At 41.9% G+C, this 20,593-nt stretch overlaps 1 protein-coding gene across 1 annotated transcript in view; it reads left to right on the top strand.

The window, feature by feature from the left end:
• NPAS2 (neuronal PAS domain protein 2) overlaps positions 1 to 20,593 on the top strand; it is a 102,111-nt gene that overhangs the window by 54,518 nt on the left and 27,000 nt on the right. Inside the window, exons 4-7 of the mRNA XM_057374847.1 lie at positions 2,883 to 2,974; positions 5,746 to 5,835; positions 11,555 to 11,675; positions 12,673 to 12,786. Of these exons, the coding sequence (XP_057230830.1) occupies positions 2,883 to 2,974; positions 5,746 to 5,835; positions 11,555 to 11,675; positions 12,673 to 12,786 (417 nt within the window). The remainder of the gene's footprint in view (positions 1 to 2,882; positions 2,975 to 5,745; positions 5,836 to 11,554; positions 11,676 to 12,672; positions 12,787 to 20,593) is intronic.

Raw genomic sequence — 20,593 nt, 5'->3', positions numbered from 1 at the left:
GCTTTGAATGAGAGATTTGGGAGCAGAGGAAAGATTCCCATCCTTGAAATTTGCCATATTCTGAGCAGAAGAACAAAGCATTTGCCCCAGCTTCTCTGCAGAAAAAATGCTGGGAAGCAATCTGTTCAGCAGCCTGGCTCCTCAGTGGACTGTGTAGAACTCAATTTTCCACATTGAGCAGAGAACTCAGACCAGAAAGCACCTCGGTTTTTGAAGCTGTCATCAGCAAATTGCATCCACAGATAGTTGACATGCTTCACCCCGTTTGCCCAAACAGAAGCTTCATCACAGGTGCACAACATCCAGTTACAGCAATCAAGTTCAGCATCAGAAAGCCAGGAGTTTATTTTGTAAAATGCTTGCACCAGTGACAGTTAGAAATATAGAAATGTRCCTTCACAGAGGGCAGAGGAGATTTCTGACCCTGCTGATCAAGTCTCTTTGGTCTTGTTTCTACTCAGTGGGAGGAATATGCACTGTGCTCTTCCTGATGCTTTGACACCCACCAGCAGTGGTCAGTTGAAACRCTTCTCCCTTATAAATCAGGCACTRGTTTAAAATGGACTGCTCCTGCTCTGCCCCAGTGAGGAAGAGGGTTCAGTGGGTGACACTGGGGAGTGCCCCTGAACCCAGAAAGCAGAAAGGTGACCTACAAGATGATGCACTACATCACCTGGCTTATCTTTGCTCATGCAGCACCTCCCTCCTGCGCTCTCCGGAGAATGTGTAACAGAAAAGAYCATGAAAACTCTAATATCATGACTCCCAACAGAATGGAGTCACAAATGTCAATCTTACAGAAAAATAATTATGATGGTTCTGTCAATAGAGTGCAGTGTCTCCTTTAATGAATTTTTGCCGCAGACAAGATAGAGTGACAGAATCATAGAATCATTTAGGTTGGAAAAGRCATTTAACACCATTGAGTCCAACCATTAACCTATGGTTTTGTACAGGAGGGGAATACATCTCAAATTTAATAGTTGTATACGTTTGTTAAAAAATTATAGTAATAACTTACCTTTTTTTTTAGCTGCCCAAGGCAAAGGAAGATTGCAAAGCTCAATTATAAAGCTGAGCAAAGAACAACCACACAAGAGTTGAATAAGTGTACAAGTGTTGCTGATGGTCCAAATAAATTACTCCAATAGGTGTTTTTTCTCGAAGAACAGCTAGGTAAAGGAAAGCTATCAGTCRCAAGTCCTTCCACAGCAACTGGGTCAAAATGTGACTGGATTTTGTGCACTTGCTAAAAAAAGCATATGTTATCTATTTTTAAACCAGATTAGTAGTCACACAATATAATACAAAGCATCAGCATTTTAAAATGTTGATTGTCTTCAGCGTATTTTGGTTCTGGTTTCAGTCATATTTCCCTTTCGTTTGGTAGGCTAGACCAAGATTTTAGTCATAAAAGGAGGAAGAGGTCAATTCTCAGATTTTCTCCTTCATAAAGAGCCTCCTTTGTAATCCACAGAATCTCCTAAATCTCAAGCAATTCTTCCATCACCATTTCATGTATGTTAGCTTTTCTAATCTACAGATCTGCTGAAAGTATCCTATATTCTGAAACTACCTAAAAAAACTGGTGGACTCTTTTTCCTTAGTCTGGTTTTCAAACCTGTGTGTAAAACCACTGGGGTTGTGAAGAGTTGTGCTGCCAGTGCCAGCCCCCAGCAGTGCAGAGAGCAAGTTGAACAAGCTGGTGGAAGCAGACGCTGCATCTCCCCTAACACAGCTTGAACGGAGGCTTTGATTTCTTTCTCRGTGACAAAATGCACAGGCACTCGTGTAAATTTACTGTCTTTAGAATCATTTATCTGTTTGCATTTCTCTGGCCATTTTGCCTATGTGTTCTGAATATTGAACATTGGGTGTTACATGCACTGGAAGTGTTAATCAATAGGATTAATTAGCAGGAGGTGCTGAAAAGAGAAGACAGTCTGTGCTCACCATCCCCTCACTACTGGAGCTGAGTGAGGGAGCAMTTCTAGAGAAGCAGAGTGAGCAGCAAATGAAACCAGCTCAAGTTTCTTTGAATGATAAGAGCTGTCCTTCAGAATCCTGTCTGACTCAGGTGGAGCTAACATAACTGATTGTTTTCCAAAGGAAAGCAGTGCAGCCRGTTATCCAGGATGGTCCCCAGGCTCAGTGCAAAGCTGAGTTGCTATCCCGTGTGCCTGCATCCCTCCGTGGGAAGCCCTCAGGGAGTGAGCCCTCTGCAGCTGCCATGGGGTCAGGATTGAACCCCCACAACAGTGGGACAGATCTCCTCTGACAGCACAGGGGACCTTGCCCTCCAGACAGGATTTGGGATGAGATGCTGGTGCTCCATTCCTTCTCCTGGGCTGCCCTGCACTATGTGGCTGAAGGTGAGCATGGGAGAGAGTGGTGGCAGCACCAGTGTAAAGTTGCTGCATAAGTTCATGTCTCACTCTCATTTTTGAAAACAGAGCAATAGCTCTGCAGTTTGGGGTCACAACCCTTTGGGGCTCCTCTGAAGGGGCTTTCTTGCTGTTCCCTGCTTGGCACGGAAGCTATAGGCTGAACCCTCTCTAGCATCCTAATTTTGATGCTGTAAATTGTAAGTAGCAATTTGACATGTGCTAATCATTGCCTTGATTTTAATTTCATGCAAAGTGGTTTTATCTTTTGATCAATACCCCATTAATGTTTCTTGGGGCCAGTGGCTTGTGAACACAGGCTCCCGCTCAAGTCAGTACAAGTTGACTTGAGAAAAAACTGAGTAAAACATTTCAGGCTTGAAAACTTCAATTTTTTAATACAAAGGTTATTTTGCTCTTTTCATAGCAACTCATATGTAGTATTGCAAGGCAGAAGWTAATTTGAATTTTAAAGGTGTAAATGTTTTATTTGTCTAGAAGTCTCRGCACAGACGGAGATTTCTGAAATTCAGCAGGACTGGAAGCCTTCATTTCTCAGCAATGAAGAATTCACCCAGCTGATGTTGGAGGTAAACATGCGTATATACCTTTCCTGATTTTGTTTAGCACTCATGGGAACACTCATGCATTTAAAATAAGCTGTCATCTGCAGTGCCAAAAGAGAACTTTTGGGAACTGCTTATTTGACCATCAAGCAGAGCTGTCACTGGGACAAGGGATTAAAGTCCCCACCTGTTGTTCTTCCCTCTCAGCAGTGCTGTTGTGCTGTGCTGCCACAGCCTGCAAAGCTGTGCAGCAACTCCCAAGAAGAGTAGTTCAGGGCAAAGATTCAAATCACAGGTTATATTTTATTTTTACAAACAGAGGTGTGTTAACTTCACCCACCAAGGCATAAAGCCAGGGCACGTTGCTGGCTCCCAGGGGCTGGCAGTCCCTTGGCCATTTGTTGTGGTGACACTCTCCTGGACCAGTTTTATGAGACACTTTGCTCCCATTGCTCTGACAACCGCCCRTTTCCATCTCAGTGCACAGGAAGTTAACACACATAACTCCTTCAGTCTGCACTGAAATATATCCCTCAGACAGCAATAAATTGGCCATTGTTTTGACAGGCTGGGCCTTTGTTGATTCTACTTGTATGCTACACAATTTTAGATTAAAGCAATCACTTTTGGTTTCCCAGCTTATAAATCACATTCTTGCTACTGTGATTTTCCATGCCCTTCGAGATAACATTGGAAATTGGGATGTCCTGTTGTGCCAGATGTTCATCATTCCCTGCTATTTTGCCTTTCTACTAATCTTATTTTATTATCATTTGGACAAGACTTTTTGAAGTTTTTCCCACCCTTTTATTAAAAGATGGGAAGGGTTTTTTCCAAGCACTAATTTGAAAGAATCAAGGCATCATTGACTGCAGTAATATATCAGCTTTCCTGAAAATGGCCTTGTCTTACCCCATTGAAAAGGCTGTCACCAAATTACAGTGGGTATTAGGCTCTGTTTGTCCATCTAGGACTGATACAAGAGTAAAACCTTTGAAGAGGAGAATGCTGWCTTAATGTTGGAAGGTCCAGTTGCAAGCAAATAAAAATAGAATTATGTATGCACACATTAACTTGATTTTGCCACAAAATTCTGATATGAGTCACTGTGTATAATTTGCATTGGATATGAAATAAAGCCTTGATTTTTTAAAAACTAACAACCTTCACCATAGTAACATGCACAATGCGACTGCATTGTAAAACCCCTGCTCTCGTCTACGGGTTAACAGCTATCAAGCTTTTTTAGAAAACAGCTTGAATGTATTGCACTAAAGAGAAACATATTCTCTGCACCTAGATTAACAAAATCAAACTAACTATAGCAGCTGGAGGGTTTTCAGAGATGCTAAACACACACTCTTCTGCTGGGRTATAAGTTATTGACTTGCTTTTCAAAGGATTGAAGCACCAGCAGATTCCCATTGACTTAAATAGTTGTGGGTGCTCAGCATTCTCTGGAAAAAGGAACATATGTTTGTGTCTTTATTCAAGACTTTGTGTTTTCCTTTTTTTTTTTAAACAATTAGCATTTTCCAGTATTCTCAGAATTCTTTCCTTTATTGAAGTCAGCAGGGGGGAAGGATGTGCTGTGGCTTACAAGATCAACTGCAAATCTGGCTTGGAGGCCAGCCTGGATTTGCAGAATAGTTTTGTAACGCTGTGGCACTGTGATCAGGCTGTTTGCAGTACACCTGTSTCCTGAGCAGGTATGGCCACTGCAGTACAGTCAAACTCTGCTCTCATTCAGTCGTGCCTGCAGTGCCTTTGCTGCTCTAATACTGCTGGCAATGCTSACTCCAGAACATCAGSGAATTRACAGGRAGGACCCAGACTTRCTCCACTTGAAGGATTRGGAGCCTCACCAGTGACTCCCTAAWGACAATGGGAARGTTTTAATATGTGCTCRGAGCACCTACTGTGTTGTGTCTWAACTYTTTAGGGTGTTTTCCTTAGAGTGATCTGAAGATCACCTAGCTTTAGTTCTCACTGAGGAGAATCCCTTGAAAAATTAAGTTAATCTTGCTTTAGATCTCAGAATCTACCTAGGTTTAGTTTTGAACAAAACTTAGCTCAAAACTTGGCATCTCAGACCAAAGAAGAGACTCATTTTGAAGGTGAAAATGCTCCTGTGCAGAGGGTGGGGATAAGGCTGACATTTCCCTTCAGTCCTAGGAGTGAAGGGGCTTAGCACAAGGTGGGAGCGAAGTGARCAAGAAACTCTGCAGAAGGGTGAATTTCTCTTGGAATGAGTAATCTAATACCATGACCTTTAAAATAAATCACTCAATTAAAACTTGGGCTGAGGATTATTTGATCATTTGCATTGCTTTTACTTACATGAAAGCCCAGTAATATACAACGTTACATTAATACAAACCGAGATTTATGGGGTTTGCAGAGAAGTACCATTTTGAGATAGGACTGCATCTTTTCATTGTCCTTTGATATTTACACAGAGCTCAAATGTTCATTTTAATAACTTCCAAGGGATCCAGTCTTAGTCATTTTGCATTATTAAAATGTGTGATTAATTTAAAAACTGAGACATGAAATGTTCCTGTGAGCCCTTTGTTGCTTCAATAGTAGGTTTTACTAGACTACAAAGAGTCTTGTAAAAGTTAAATCAGACTGTAAAATCAGAGAATTACTGTTCTGCAACTTGAGATAACATTCCTACAACTCGGTAACAATATGGTGCTGAAGTCAAACTGTTTTGATCAACACACGAGGAGATGTCCTGTTTACACCACTCATTCCTATTAAAACACTCTCAACTTGTCTGATTTTTTTAGGCATTAGATGGCTTCATTATAGCAGTAACCACAGGTGGAAGCATCATCTATGTGTCTGACAGCATCACACCTCTTCTAGGGCATTTACCGGTGAGTAATTCCGGCATCAGCTTTTCTACTATACATTGTAGAATTGGGCACTGCATTTTTAGAAGCAGATGTAAAAGGGTGCTGGGGGTGGTGTTTCCCTGAAAATGTGGTGAAGGAGTTTCTCCCTGCATTATGCTAGCTGCTGCTGCTGCTCAGCTCTGCACAATCTCTGTCTGATTCATRCTCTTCAGGTTTTTGTTGCTATGAGGCACTTCAGTGTGAATGGAAAAAGCTCTGCAGGAATAGTCTGGCCAGGGGAGGGACAGGGTGACCTGGCTGATCTTTTCCATCTCTGATTTCTAAGCTAGCAGAGAATAGCACCAGCGCTGCTGGCAGCCCAGTGAGGAGCTTGTTAAGGGCCTTAATCTGCTCCCAGGGAGGTAAAGGACAAAAACCCCATTGAATCCGGAGTTCAGCAGAGGCTGCTGATGAGCTCTCCCTGCAGCTCAGCTGTTCTTTCCCAAGGGGAGWGCCCCAGGAAGGGCTGCTGGAGCCGATGTTGGGTGCACCCCTACACATGGTCAAAGATGCTCAGCCCAGCACATTCAGAGTCTTTTGTCTGAGGTCCTGCTGTGGGAGATGCTCCCACGTGCATTGGCTTGKGCTGGAGGAGAAGGGGAGAGGGACTGCTCCAAACCCTGCTCCTGTTGCTAAGGCTGCTCTAGGAGAAATGGCACAATAATTACGGATTAATCCTCACACTCATTTTTAGCATCCTGGTCTCAAATAAATGCATGCCCAGGAGAAAAAATCAGCTGCCAAATCATTATTGTACTACYCCCTGCCATGTTCTTAAGAAAATTACAATTCTTTTTCTCTCATTTAGTTTTTCACCAAATATGTGTTGTGTTTTCTACCCAGACAAATGTATTTCACAACACTACCTTGCTGGAATATGAACAAAAATTATTTTCTTCTGAGACAAAAGGAACTTGATGAAAGGCAGCAGTTCCTGGTAAATGCAAAAGTATTGCTATRCAACAACAGAATGAACTGAGTCTATCCATTTCAATTTTCTTTCATCCTCAGCACTTGAGAAAACCAGTACTTGACTATTTTCTGACATTTGCCTTCACGTCAGGGGTGGGGAGAGCTCTGCACACAGGCTGTGAGGTTTTCATACACTYACTGATTTCCATGAAATTTCCTTGTCTTTCATCATTTGGAGGTTTTATTGTTATTCCTTCCAAATACTGATTCTTAGTGGATAGAGTAGATCTGCAGAGAAGTATTCCTCTTCAGGAAGACACATTTCAGACCTTGTGCCTAAAATCTTAAGCCCTGACTGAAAATGGATAGATTCAGGTTCATGATTCCTGAGCCAGATCATCAGAAACTAAAACAGTTTTCTCTGCCAAAGACATGCCTTGTATGATAACCTTACAYAGTATCCAGCCCAAAATAAGGACAAAGAGGGACATTACTTTTCACTTGCATAGAAGCAGCACGTGGCAGTCCAAGTCAGGGACCAACCTGACAGGGCTGGAGGTGGAGCAGACCTTCCTGGAGCTGTTGGAATGGAAATGGTTAACAACTGCCCCRCCAGCTCACACATGCAGAGGGACTCGGAGCATCCCAGAGGCCATAACTGARCAAGAATAAAGGCTCTGCCTGCCCCATGTTGGCAAATCACTGTGGCCGTGGGGAGGGGCCCAGCTGAGCGTGCATTGAGGTGCACACTGGGTATTTTAGTACTCTGTTGCCCTTGCTGTACGTTTTTTTAAAGTTTTAAAGCTGATCAGTGTGCTATCTGGAAAATCTATGTGGCTTATTTTGTTTACCTCAAGGATCTATTTGTAAGCTAAATTCAATTACTGCTTGAGGGACAAAATACCAATTCTTTCTCCTCTGCGACAACAAGGGAAAAAATACTCTGCAAATCATCAGCTTTGAGCAATGAAAGGGAAGCAAAACTGGGCAGGACATGGAGCAGGGCTCTCTGAGGGCCCCTATCAAGAAATCTGATGTATTTTCTTTCATTAAAATCATGAAAGTCTCCAATGYTGAGAACAAATATATCCAGTTCTCTTTAATACAGCTTCCCTTACTTCCATGGAGCATTTTCAAGCACAAACTTCCCGTGTTGTAATTTTATTTTATTTTTTTTAACAAGATGTGGCTACTTTCTCTGACTACTCCTGGGGTCAGTTGAAGTGGAGAAGCTGTAGTTGACGTGGTAGGGTTGACTCTAGCTGAAGTGAACTCATGGAAATCTGATCACAACTCCTAGCATTTGCAAGTCATATGGTACACTGTGACTCCAAGAATATGCAGTCTCTTCAGAAGGGTCTTCTTGCCTGCTTTTCCTGTAGGTCTCTGGCACAGTTGAGATTCTCCCAAGGGAAGGTCTTTCTCTTCAGGTCTTTCTCTTCAGGGGCTCCCCAGTGAAACTCAAGGACTTGCTCTGCTGTGTTGGGTGCTTAAGTTAAAGTCAGGGTGGAGAAATGGAGRACATTGCACCTTACAGTGTACTGAAGTTGTGCATGCTGTGTTGCTGTTGCAGGGTTGCAGTGGGAATCAGTGCAGGGTGTGCAGGTTGATACAGGGGCCAAATCCCAGCACACAAGTTCATAGCTATCTTTATTTTCTGCACTAGTGGGAAAGAAATGTGTCTCATTTGCAGGCTTCCACCATCCTTTTCCTAGTGACCATGTTTGCTTAGYTCCTCTGCTTTTTTCTCCCTTCAGCAGGAATTTTTCCTTACTCCCCAATAAAAGCAATGAAATTATGAGGAAGGAGTTCCATTTTGGAGTACAGCTGTTTTGTTGAAACAGCACAAATACTTCAGCTGTGCATCACCTGATTGCAGAACTTGATGAATTGTATTTAGAACAGACCAGCATTTATGTAGGCAGAGGTGCTCTTTGCCTGCCATGGCTTTCAGGAGTGAATACTCTGAAGTTTCAGTTAGCAGGATCCATAGATTTGAAAATGTAGAGTAGATTCCAGGGTGAGCAGCAAAACTGTGCATTAACATAGTTTTTCTAAAGAGGCTACCCACAGTCACTGTRGTTTATCTTTTACCTGCTTTGCCTGTTTCGTTCAGCTGTGCTCTGTGGCTGTGTCAGCCAGTGGCACAGAACTGCCCACKGCAGAATAATTAGAGTTGCAAACCATTCCCCTCTGATTCATTTTTATCACCAATGGTCAAATTTTGGCAACAGAATCAGATCAGAAAAGCCCTGCAAAATCATCAACTCCATCCTTTGACCTAATACCACTATGCCCACTAAACCTAAGTGCAGTGTCCACTCATTTTTTGAACCCTTCCAGGGATGGTGATTCAACCACTTTCCTGGGCAGCTTCTTCCCATGCTTAGTCAGTCTTTTMTGAAGAAATGTTTCCTGATTGCAGCCTGAACCTCCCCTGGTGCAGCTTGAGGCCATTTCCCCTTGTCCTGTCACTGGTTGCCTGCGAGACCAACCCCCACTTCACCACAACCTCCTTTCAGATAACTGTAGGAGTGTGATAAGGTCTCCCCTGGGCCTCCTTTTCTCCAGGCTAAATAATGCTAACTCCCTCAGCTGCTGCTTGCAAGGCTTGTGCTCCAGACCCTTCACCAGCTCTGTTGTCCTTCTCTGGACACGCTCCAGCACTTCAGTGTGAGGTGAATTGAAGGGCCCAGAACAGGACACAGCACTTGATGTGTGACCTCACCAGAGCTGAGTACAGGGGGACAATCCCTGCCCTGGTCCTTCTGGCCACACTATTGCTGATTCAGGCCAGGATGACATTGGCCTTCTTGGCCACCTGGGCACACCCTGGCTCATGTTCAGCCACTGCCAACCAGCATCCCCATGTCCTTTTCCACTGGGCAGTTTTCCAGCCACACTGCCCCAGCCTATAGCAATGCACGGGGTCATTGTGACCCAAGTGCAGGATGTGGCACTTTACCTTGTTGGACTCTCATACAATTGGTCTCAGCTCTTTGATCCAGTCTGTCCAGACCCCTTTGAAAGCCTATCTGTCTCACCACTCACCTTTTTGCCATGACACCAGATGTGTGCTCTTTGGGTCTGGTGCAGAATTAGCTCTGAATAGCTTRCTTGGCATTTTCTACAGCTCCAGTGAGATCGTGAAATATTTGCTTCTATCTCTCTGTTTGACTTAGCAATGTATTCTGGATTAACATATTGATTTGAGAGCATGGTTGGAGGCTTGATAAGTACCAGATCCAGAAATTCATTTCTGTGCAGTTTTACAGGTGTGCCAAACCTCTGCAAGTGGCAAGAGTTGTGAAACACAGTAAAAAGTAGAAACCTTAGCATTTTTTCAAACTCATTTAAAAAAAGTTGCTATTTCCTACAAGCAAAGATGCAAACCAAGTATTAAATTGTGGTTATGGTACATGATGGCAGGAACAAATGTAAATACCAGGACTTGCAAATCAATTAATRCCTGGTGCTCAGGGCAAGAGGTTGCTCTGAGGGGGTGTGTGGAACAAAAGTGCCTTGCAATTCCAACCACACATGTAGTCACAGGCCCCTGCAGCTATCACCTCAGACAGAAGCGACAGAGCAGAACTAGTCAGAGGTTTGGAATTGGAGCTTGGTCACGGGATGGAGACAAAAAGTTTCAGTTAGAGGAGTGGTGATGGCTCACATCTAGTCTTCCTGCAGTTACTGCGCTTTAGATGGGAGATTAATTAACCTGGTGCTATCATTGTCATTTACAGGTAGGAAGGGAATGAGAACAAAAAAATTAATTTCTGAGATTGTACCTAAGCCTTGAGCAAAACTCACTGCTGCATTTTCCTGTCAAAGGCTCTTCATATAAGAAAATTACATATATAAAATTACATGAACAATGTACTATATTTTGTGAAGTATAGTATGTGTATGTAGATGTGTGTATATAACATCTCTTTATGATATAAATATAATGTTTGTATATGTAAGTATTTATACAAATACAAAAAGCTTTTATCACATACTGTATCAGTAGGATTCATATTAGTAAGATATAAACTAAAATCACAAAAAAAATTTGCAAGTATTCTTCATTAAAGGAATATTCAAGTGATGAGCACATGTAATAACTGCTTGTAACTGAATCATCTAATGTGATAYATTATCTCATCAAGATGTGTGTGTGTATAAAGCACTCTGATTTTTAAAGTCTACYCAATGAATTTCACTACTCTAAACAGGAATTCCACACAGAACAGTCAGCATGGGTAGAAAGCAAGGGGAAACCAATACATAAATAAATGATGGTTAATAACTTGCCAGTCTCCGACAGAGSCTGCATGTTTTCAGCATGACTGTACAGTCTGAGAGCAGCTGCTCTGACGACACACAAAGCTGTGTCAGTGTGTCAGCTCAGCCTGAGGTAGTCTCCAGTGGGATGGATGTAAGTCGATGCCATCRGAGGGTCACTTTATCTCAGGCTCCCTTTGGGATACACTCTGCTAGTGTTAGGTCAGTCACCATGCTGAGCACAGGGATCCCTTCCTCTTGGCAGCCCGTGACAGACTCTTTGTCTCCTCCACCCTGGGCCAGCCATGGCTTTTTGCACAAATCCGTCTCCTCTTTCCATTCCCAAATCTCAGTTCCTAGATTTCGGATGGATTTCAGGTTCATGCCAGCTGATTGAGGGGCTGGAGGCACATGGACATTCAGCTCATAGCTGGCCAGAGGCAGGGCTTGTGCTGGTGGATACTCTGCAAGTGTTGCTTGTGTTATTTCTGTTTGTCTCAAAAGTTCTTTCTCTTTGCAGTGTGATGTCTTGGATCAGAATTTGTTAAACTTCCTCCCAGAACAAGAGCATTCAGAAATTTATAAGATGTTATCTTCTTGTATGCTTATGACAGATTCTGCCTCATCGGATTACCTAAAAAGTAAGTTCTATTTTATCTTCTCTAGTAAATGAAAAAGCATGAGCAGAATAAAAAATTTTCTCTCAGAAAATTTTGTGATGTGCACTAAAAAAATTAGGTTCATAGCCTTTCAAAAAGATCATGCCACCTGGAATGACCCTTTGGTTCTATTTTTAAAYTAAACTCCTTGCCTTTATTTCACTAGGCTAAGACTACTCGCAGTTATGTTAATTATTAAATATCATATCATTTGAGACAGCTAAGGAAAATAGGTTAGCCGATGGAAACTGAGAGTTCGCCTGAGACAAATCACATCTTAATTGATATTTCAGCCTGTTCAAGTAAGATGTTGTTCAGAGATAAGCGAATGTGGCGTACCTTTGGTTTGCCTWATACTTAAAAATTATCTCTAAAACCATTGTAATTCTTTTTCAAATTTAATTTCATTTTTCTTAGAAATGTTTTTACTTCCTCGACCTTACTCACCCTAGGAGGTAAGATGTAGAAAACCAGGAAACACGAGATGATAATGTAACATGTACAGCTGCCTAATCTAATGTATCACACAAACCCTGCAGCTGACAGCTAATATGCCAAAGTTCATTTAATAGGTWTTTTGAGGTAATTGAGCATATTTTCCCAACACAAGGTGTAGAACAGCTGTGATTTGTGAGAAGCCTAAATAGCAAAAAGCAGTAAGTGAAGGAGCCAGTTYTCCCCGTTGCTGTGTAACTCATGTGATGAGTTGGTGCTGGATAAGGGCGAGTTGATCTCTGAGGCTGTCAAGGCTGAGCTGCAGGCAGGGCTGTGCACAGCACTGAGCAACTGCAGCCCTGCAAGGCACTTCYTGCAGAGGCTCTGATCCTGCAATGTAGAGCACATTGGTGTTTAGGACTCCTGAGTGGTAACGAGCTGCTCTTGTGCTGCCAGTTGCAAGATTGGGGTTGAAAGACGCCGTTGGTTGTGTTTAGCTGAAATAGTATATTTATTTCTTCTTCTTCTTCTTTTAACAATCCAGCTGACAATGAACTAGAGTTTTATTGTCATCTTCTGAGAGGAAGTTTGAACCCAAAGGAATTTCCAACATATGAATACATAAAATTTGTAGGAAATTTTCGGTCTTACAGCAATGGTAAGCTTTAATTGTTGTATAAATGTTACTTTAGCTGTGTAAAATAAAATATAAGTGTTGTTCCATTGAACGAGACAGGCTTTTAACTGACAGAACTATTTTTAACATTATGGGATAAATTTTGCTTCACACGGATCTCGTGGCTGAGTTGCAATAGCTGGATGAATACACGTGATGAGTGAAATTGTGTTAGCTTTTGTTACTGCCCTTCCCTTGCAGTGATCCTGGACTCTGGGTAAGTTTGCAAATAATGATGGGTKTAGAGGAGGGTTTATTTGTGCTCACTAATAGTGTGTGCTAAGACCCCACCTATTAGCAAAGTAAGAATCTTGCTATCCTATATCTGTTGGTTTACATTAAACAGAAATTCTGTGCCAGAGTTGATAACCTGCCAAACCTGCCTTCTCACCCTTCTCTGCAAAATCCTGGGGAAAGGCAGCAGTGCCACGTGGCATCAGAATGGCTGAAGACACTGCCACCCACCTCCCTCTCCAGCTGCCATTTTACATTCCTCTCCTGCACTGCAGAAGCCAATACTCTCCAAAAAAAAGGGAAGAAATGAAGTCAGCATAGTCGCTAATGCACCACAGTCMGTCCAGGGAAACTATCTTTCAAGGGATGAAGAGCAGATTTCCACCTCGCCTGTTCTCTAACAAACAGATTGCTGCACGGCCATTAGTGTCAGAAATGAAATACTCTTTTATTACTTTCCTTCTCCTGCCTGCCCAAGTTTGCTTTAGTTACTTGCCTGACTGAACTCCAGAGTGGCATTTCCAAAGTTGCTGGTATTGTTCCAAATAGGTCATCCTCTGCAAAAAAATTCCCCACCGTGCTTTCCAAAAACTGCATGCCACACTGTGAAAAAAAATGTCCCTGTCCCCATTTAACTTTCTGCTTTTGCTTCACATGACTAGAATAGAAACCTACGTGCAGCATGGAGATATGTATTCCTTGTTTGTGCCATCTGATTTGARGCTCTATTTGTACAAGAAAATGTAGCTGCCTGTATGCTCTCTAGTTTGAATGAAGTGAAATGTGCCTGCCTGACAGACGTGCACACCAAGCTGTTCTGTTTTCTAGAGCAGAAACCGGATTTCAGGTGCTGACTCATAAGGATATATTTCTACCAGGGGAATTTCTGATCCATTTTCTTCAAGGATTTTCAGCCCTTTATTGTGGCGTGACCTTAATATTGCCCCCTTACCCGTTAGGATTTCACATCCCAGCAATTTTTTCAGTGGCTGTTTCTCAGAAGAATGATAAAACCTACATTACAGATATCTTTCCTAGCTTAATGCATAGAAACTAAATGGGAACATATTGATTTCAGAAGACACCAAATCATTTTACAAGGACCCCATCTTAACAGCTTTCAAACAAATAATGTGCTTTCTGCTTCATTTTTCCCCTCTTTGTGCCATTTTTTTCCTAAATCTTCTACTTTATTTTGTTTCTTCCACTTTTCTTCATATCTCTGCTTCAGTCTGACCCTCCGTCTGCCAGGGAGGGGACCAGGGATGGTGCCTCCTAGTCCCTTTGCCATCTGACTTTAGTTTTGCCAGTTCAGTGCAGAGCCTGATGGAAATTCTTCATCAGTGCATGTCCAGCACTGCTCGCCTTTGGCTGGGAGTCACCCCCATGGCAGCCTCCCGGCAAAGGTGGAAACAAGAGCAACAAGATTCACAACGTAGCAGCAGCAAACTTTGCTTGGGAGCTGATAATCGTGTCCAAAGGACAGGGTGAGCAGCCAGAAGAAGATGCAGAGCTCCAAAGTGACCATCCATCGTTGGATCCACAGGGTCCAGCCGGCTGCACCCTGAGCAAGGCATTGGAGAATCAGCTCAAGCGAGACTGTCWGAGTGCAGCCACCCTTTGGGCAAACCACCGAGGGCTGTGGGCAGCTGTGCTTTGGCACAGGGACTTGTGGCACARACAGCTTTGAGCACTGGGTGGGTGCAGTGGTGAGCTGCATTCCTGCCTCTGCTTGGCCCACAGTTAGCAGGCACCATCCCCCAGCCCATGCACCTCAGCTGGCACCTGCTGGATCTGACAGTAACTACCCTCTTTTCCTCCTGTTAAATAAATGCCCAATCTCCAGTCATCCCTCCTCCAGGTGTGAGGCCAAGTGGGCAAGAAAGAAAGAGGTGGGAAGGGTGGTGGGAGAGAGACATATTGCTCAGCGCATCATTTGTCCTGTATGCATGGGATCAGCTGGCCCCAAAATCCTGCTTTTTGGAGGTGTTTGTGAAAGAAGGATTCTAAGCTAAAKATAAGAAAAGAGTTAGTTGGGGGAGAAAGACAGAAATTGCAAATTAGGCTTAATTAGCAGGAGACATTCCTTATGAATGTATTGAAGAATGTTTTTCCCTGTAGCTTTTCACAGCAGTGGAAGTGTGAGCATGTTTTTACACATGGGAGACTGATACAGGATGTTCTTTAAATACAAATCTCTGCCGTTCCTTTTTAACCACCCAATGCCAACTCCTACCTTTGTTTCCAATGAGCATAATCTGAGCCCACTCTGCCTGCGTGYTCCTGCTGCAGCCATGCCAGAGCCTCTGTGGCCAGGGAAGTTCTTTTATCCTTGGGCAGGCTATARGCTATCAGGATACTTGCTATTCCATTTTTATTAATGTAGGGTCATAGCAGCAACAGCCCTTGTAAATCTGTCACCATTCCTTCTCATTGAACCTTTGCTAATGTTTTTAAGAACCTTCTTTAGGTTCTTTTAAGGACCTTTTAAGGTCCTTCTTTGCCCTCTTTAACAGAAATGTCACTATCTTTATTCTACTTCCACATAACCTTTTATGTAACCTGCTTTGAATTATCATCTTCTTAGTCTTATTTGATTATTGTTCATTGCTCATGCAGTGGTGGTGATTGCAGGAAGGGGGTTTTGTGTGTGGGTTCCCAGTCACCTTGCCCCCCTCCCTCCTCCYTCATACCTTCTCTGTTAATCGCATTGTGACTTGTGGCTGAGAACATCATATAGGGATGGGTTTGAATGGATTAATTTGAAGGATTGCGGCTTAGAAAGCCAGTTAGGGGCTTAGCTGCTCTCCCTAACTTTAATGGGAGCTCTGGGGTTTTAAAGGCCTTTGTACTGAGATGCCAGAGATAATTTTTTTCATGCTAAAGTAGAACAAATACCTGATATCTGCCAAGGTGACTTGTCACCAGAATTGCTGTCAGGGAGGCAGATCACACAGAATCTACATTGAACCCGTGCTACTCCCACAGAGGAGTAGTCACTGGCATCTTCTCTGATCCCAGAAGAGGCAGTGACATTCATGTACAGGGCCTAGAAATCACCCAGGAAAGCTCTCATAGTTCAGAGCATGTACTCAGCCTTTCAGGAGATCCCTGTCCCTGGAACTCCTGGGCGCAGTTGTAGCTGCAGGCGAAAGGAGCTGCACAGCCCAGCGCCAGGGTTAGCAAGAGGCTGCACACTTGGACTGGTCCTGGGGAATCTGTATCTACAGCCCCTGCTGCAAAACATTTCTGCAGCTGTATCTACACCAGGGATGTGACATGAGCTGCCTGCACATGAGTGAAYCCCCGTTGCATTGGCTGTGCCCAGGCGAGAGCAGCCGACCAGTGAAACAGCAATGCAGGCTGTGCAGAGCGACTGCATGAGTCACTGGCTGTGCTAAATCAAATACAAGAGATTTGATTTTCCATTAGGGAGGATTATATAATCATCATTAATTAAGCTTCAATGAGAAAAGCAGGACTGTAACCTGATGTGAAGATTCAGTAGTCCCTTGAGAGGAGAGGAGGTGGCTCTTGGGCCACTRAGACGAGGAAGGTGGAGTTCCTTTTTGTTTCTGTGAGAAATGCCTACTTGCTATCAGATCATTAGAGTTGTTTTTATTTTATTTGCAAATAGGAACTCTGTCCAATATTTTTATATATTTCAGGTTCTGGGTCTGTAGCCCAGATTTTAACAAGAATGTGCCTATTGACCAGTAGCACCTGATAAGGGAGAGTCATATCAGCATCACCTRTAAATAATAGAGAGGCTCACATCCAGTCTTGCCTGAGGGCTGAGGGGGAAGGGAAGTAACAAAGGTAAYCCTCCCCAAAAGTCCAAGGAAATGCTCAGCTGCCAGTATAAAATGTCAGATTGAGAATAAATTATTTTACAAAGCTGCTTAATAGCTCGCTCTGATAAGAAATGATAAAGGAGGCTGGACTTATCCCTCCTGTGAAAATTGTTTGTATGTTCGTAAACAGAAAAGATCTCTCGTAATTATATATCCAAATATTGGCTCTAGTATCCACTTTCTGAAGTGACATACTTGTTTAAAAACTCCTGAAAGGGACAAAACCAGAGTCCAYCCTTTCAAAGAGTTCATCAATATAAAAAAGGACCACCAGCATCTTTTAAGTGACAGAGCTGTCCTTTCATCCAAAATGCCRGAGGCTCTTCTCTTGAAGAAGGAGATAACCATTCTGCGAAAAGAGTTCCTAATCAAGTAATATAATTAAATATTATAGTGGAATTTTAAATTGTGCATTTTTGTTCCCAATTACATGGAAACTCAGGAAGTATCTGGTTACTGAATGCTAATAATAGCAGATACTCTACTGTTGGCTGATACATATCTCAGATATAATAATAAACATCAAGAAAATTACTATGCTGAGGAGGAAAAAAACTTTGAACTCCCAGAAAAATTAATTTAATCTGAATTCATTTTTAAAAGAAATAAAAMGAAGTAGTTTATACAGAAGATACCTTGATCTTGCGTTTCCATAAGTATATGCTGAAACATCTGAAACGATAATAACTCCATCCAAAATTAATCAGAATTTTGATCAGAACCRACAGCCGCATTTTATTATTTGCTATTAACAATATCATAGGAGCTGCAGCTAGCTATATGCAGCACCCATGCCAGCCTCTCTATGCAAACAAAAAAGACACCATTCCTGTTCTAAAGAATCTACTCAAGATTCATATCAACACAGGATGGCAAAGGGAGAAAGAGGAGGAGGAAAGAGGAGAGAGTAGATCMAAGTGGGCAGGTGATGTGTGGACACTGTCACTGTTACTCATCTATATAGGTACTGAGCAGTCTGGCTTGCCACCWGCACTTCAGATTTCTTCATTATATCTATTAATTGCCAAATATTCTGTTTGTCTGTGGTATGACTTAATTGATATAAAACATTTTTGATTTTATTCTGGTCTGTTTGGCGTGTATTTTTTGAAATCACTGTTCAGTTTGTTTGRCAGTCACTAAGACAGGTTCTTTAAACATTAACATCTCCTGACAAAATAGGAAGGAGGGATTTCTTCTTTCCAAGTGGCGTAAGCAGGAGGTTTGCTATCTTAGGAAGATTATGTTTTACACATTCCAAGTTGAGACAAGATGACCGAGCAACTGACTGCTGTACTATTATTAACTGAATAAAGTGGCATCTGGGGTTTTTTAAACATGTTTTCATTCATTTCATGTGGCATGATTTCTATCCCTAAGGATAAAAATCCTTTTGTCTGTGACAGTTAAGGGCTTGGTTCCTCATGTATATTACTTATTTTTAACATTCTGTCCCTAGTGTCCTAGTCTTAAAAACAAAAAAAAAAAAAAAAAAAAAAAAAAAAAAAAGAAACAAAAGAAAAACCAGACAAAAATCTCTACATACATAAATCAGTTTCTTTCTGTCTTATGAGATATTTTCAGGTATTTAATACTTACACAAAATAATTTTTGTGGTAGCTCTAGGAACAGCAGGTGTTATGGGTAASCACAAAAACTAGCTGATATATATGAGACAACTGTTTCACCTTTCTGATTATGCATTTAGCATTGTCCCATGACCTTTTGATTCCTTACTTGAGATAATCTGTCTCAATCATTTGTGAAACACACATGCCCTCATATACCCAAGTCCATTTGTTTATGGCCAGTTTAACATTTTCATTAGGTTTTTTTCTTCCAAAAGCACTCCAAGCCCTATATTTGACTTACAGATGTTAATATCACTGTAKCCTCAGGTTTGATCCTATATTTTCCATTCCACTCTTTTTCTGTGGTGCTCTCAGAAAGTTTGCAACTGAACTTTGCTCTCTCAAGGTKTTTTGTTTCTTTTAAAGAGACTTAAAGCCACACTTACAGTGTGATTTTTTCAGAAGGTATGTTTAAAAGGTTATACTAGGATTGAGTTTTTTTTAATTCATGCAATGATCTCTTTTTAACTACACTTCAAAATTCATCAACCAAAAAATGTTGAAATTCACTGACCAGCTGCAGAATCAGAGCAGAGCAAAATCAGACTGTGCAGATAAAGCTGTGGAAAGAGCCCATCCCAACAGACTAAGTCAGGCAGCAAAATAATTCAGAAGCAAATGTGAGTGGTTTTTCTTTCARTTATTGTAGTTGTCATTTTCAGATGGAGTTGTACTTTACAAGGTGATGGCTACCTGCCTGCATCATTGAGGCTTTTCATGCTCTGGACTTTGTCAAAGGCAGCTGAGTATGAGATGGCACAGTAGCTGTTCAAAGACAGGATAACTTCCAGCCAGGCCAGCTCTGTCTCATCTCTTTGGGCTTATTCATTCACTGCCACATAAGTTCATCATTCCAAATGTTGTGAGGAAATCCCAAATTACTGCCTTGCTGTCCTACACATTAATTATTACCCTCTTGCTACTGCTTTTACCTGTTGGAAATATAATCCTATTTTGTAAATGCCACGTTCAGGGATGTATTCTGCTGTCTGCTGGGAATGTCTCAAGCTCATGGCTGTTTACACCCAACAGCTGACATAAAAAAGCCATCTGCTCTCTTTGGTGTGACTCAATCTCCACTTCCTTCTACAACTGGTGTYATTTGCAAGCCCATGGTTTGCTAACTAGGTTAACTTATCATACCTGTGCCTCACCTGTGTTTCACAGGCTAAATGTGCTTAATCTTCTTTTCATATCTTAGAGCCCACACTGCAAGGATTTGCTACTGAACTCGGCTCTTACAGAGAGAAATAACCCCATTGACTTCAAATGTGACAACATRCTAACTCCATAGCAAGCTTGGAAGTAACTTTTCACAATGCCTGTAGTGTGGGTTTATAGCATTGCCATTAATTTTTAAACGGGACTGACTACAGAAATCAACAGATTTGCACTAAACAATAATATCAGAGATGGACCAATAACTCTTTACTWAGGCTACTCATGTGTCCTGTAGTTCTTAACTCTTCTTTTGTTCAACCTTTTGTGTTAATAATCCCGTAGAAGCCCGTATAAATGCACATAACTCCAGGATCAGAATGGGAACACSTATTCCTAGGAATTCCCCAGAGCAAGTGTGCTCTGTTGGTGAAAGGAGGAGAATTTTGTCCTTATTTTTTATCTCAATGTCCAGTCACCATGCCCTCAAGACTCAACTACGAGAGAGGACTTGATCTCTGCAGATGTGCACAATTGTGCTGCCTTCTTAGATAATTAACTTTTTTTTTCCATTTTGGTCTAATAYATATTTTGCACACAGTGGCCTAAAACAGTTAACCACAGGTGTGAATTCCGCTCAGCATACTTCTCTGTCTTATACCCTGTTGTCCTTGTGACCAGTAATGCATCACTATTCTAAGGCTTTTAATAGGTTGAAAACTGGGTTTCAAAAGCACATGTGATAAGCTAAGACTTCTTCCATCTCTGCAATTTATGTTAGTGAATGAAATCCCAATGCACCCCAGGATAAAAATGGTTAGTTATCTTCTCCCCCASATAGAAACAAAACTCTGCAATTTCACAATAATGTTTTGCCCTGTGCAGAACAGACAAAGTGTCAGAAACATCATA

Source organism: Malurus melanocephalus, unplaced genomic scaffold, assembly GCF_030028575.1.
Source record: "Malurus melanocephalus ecotype Western Australia unplaced genomic scaffold, MMel_1.1 scaffold_234, whole genome shotgun sequence".
Taxonomy (NCBI): Eukaryota; Metazoa; Chordata; class Aves; order Passeriformes; family Maluridae; genus Malurus; species Malurus melanocephalus.
Note: the sequence above shows the minus strand (reverse complement) of the source record. Positions and strands in the feature narration are given on the sequence as shown.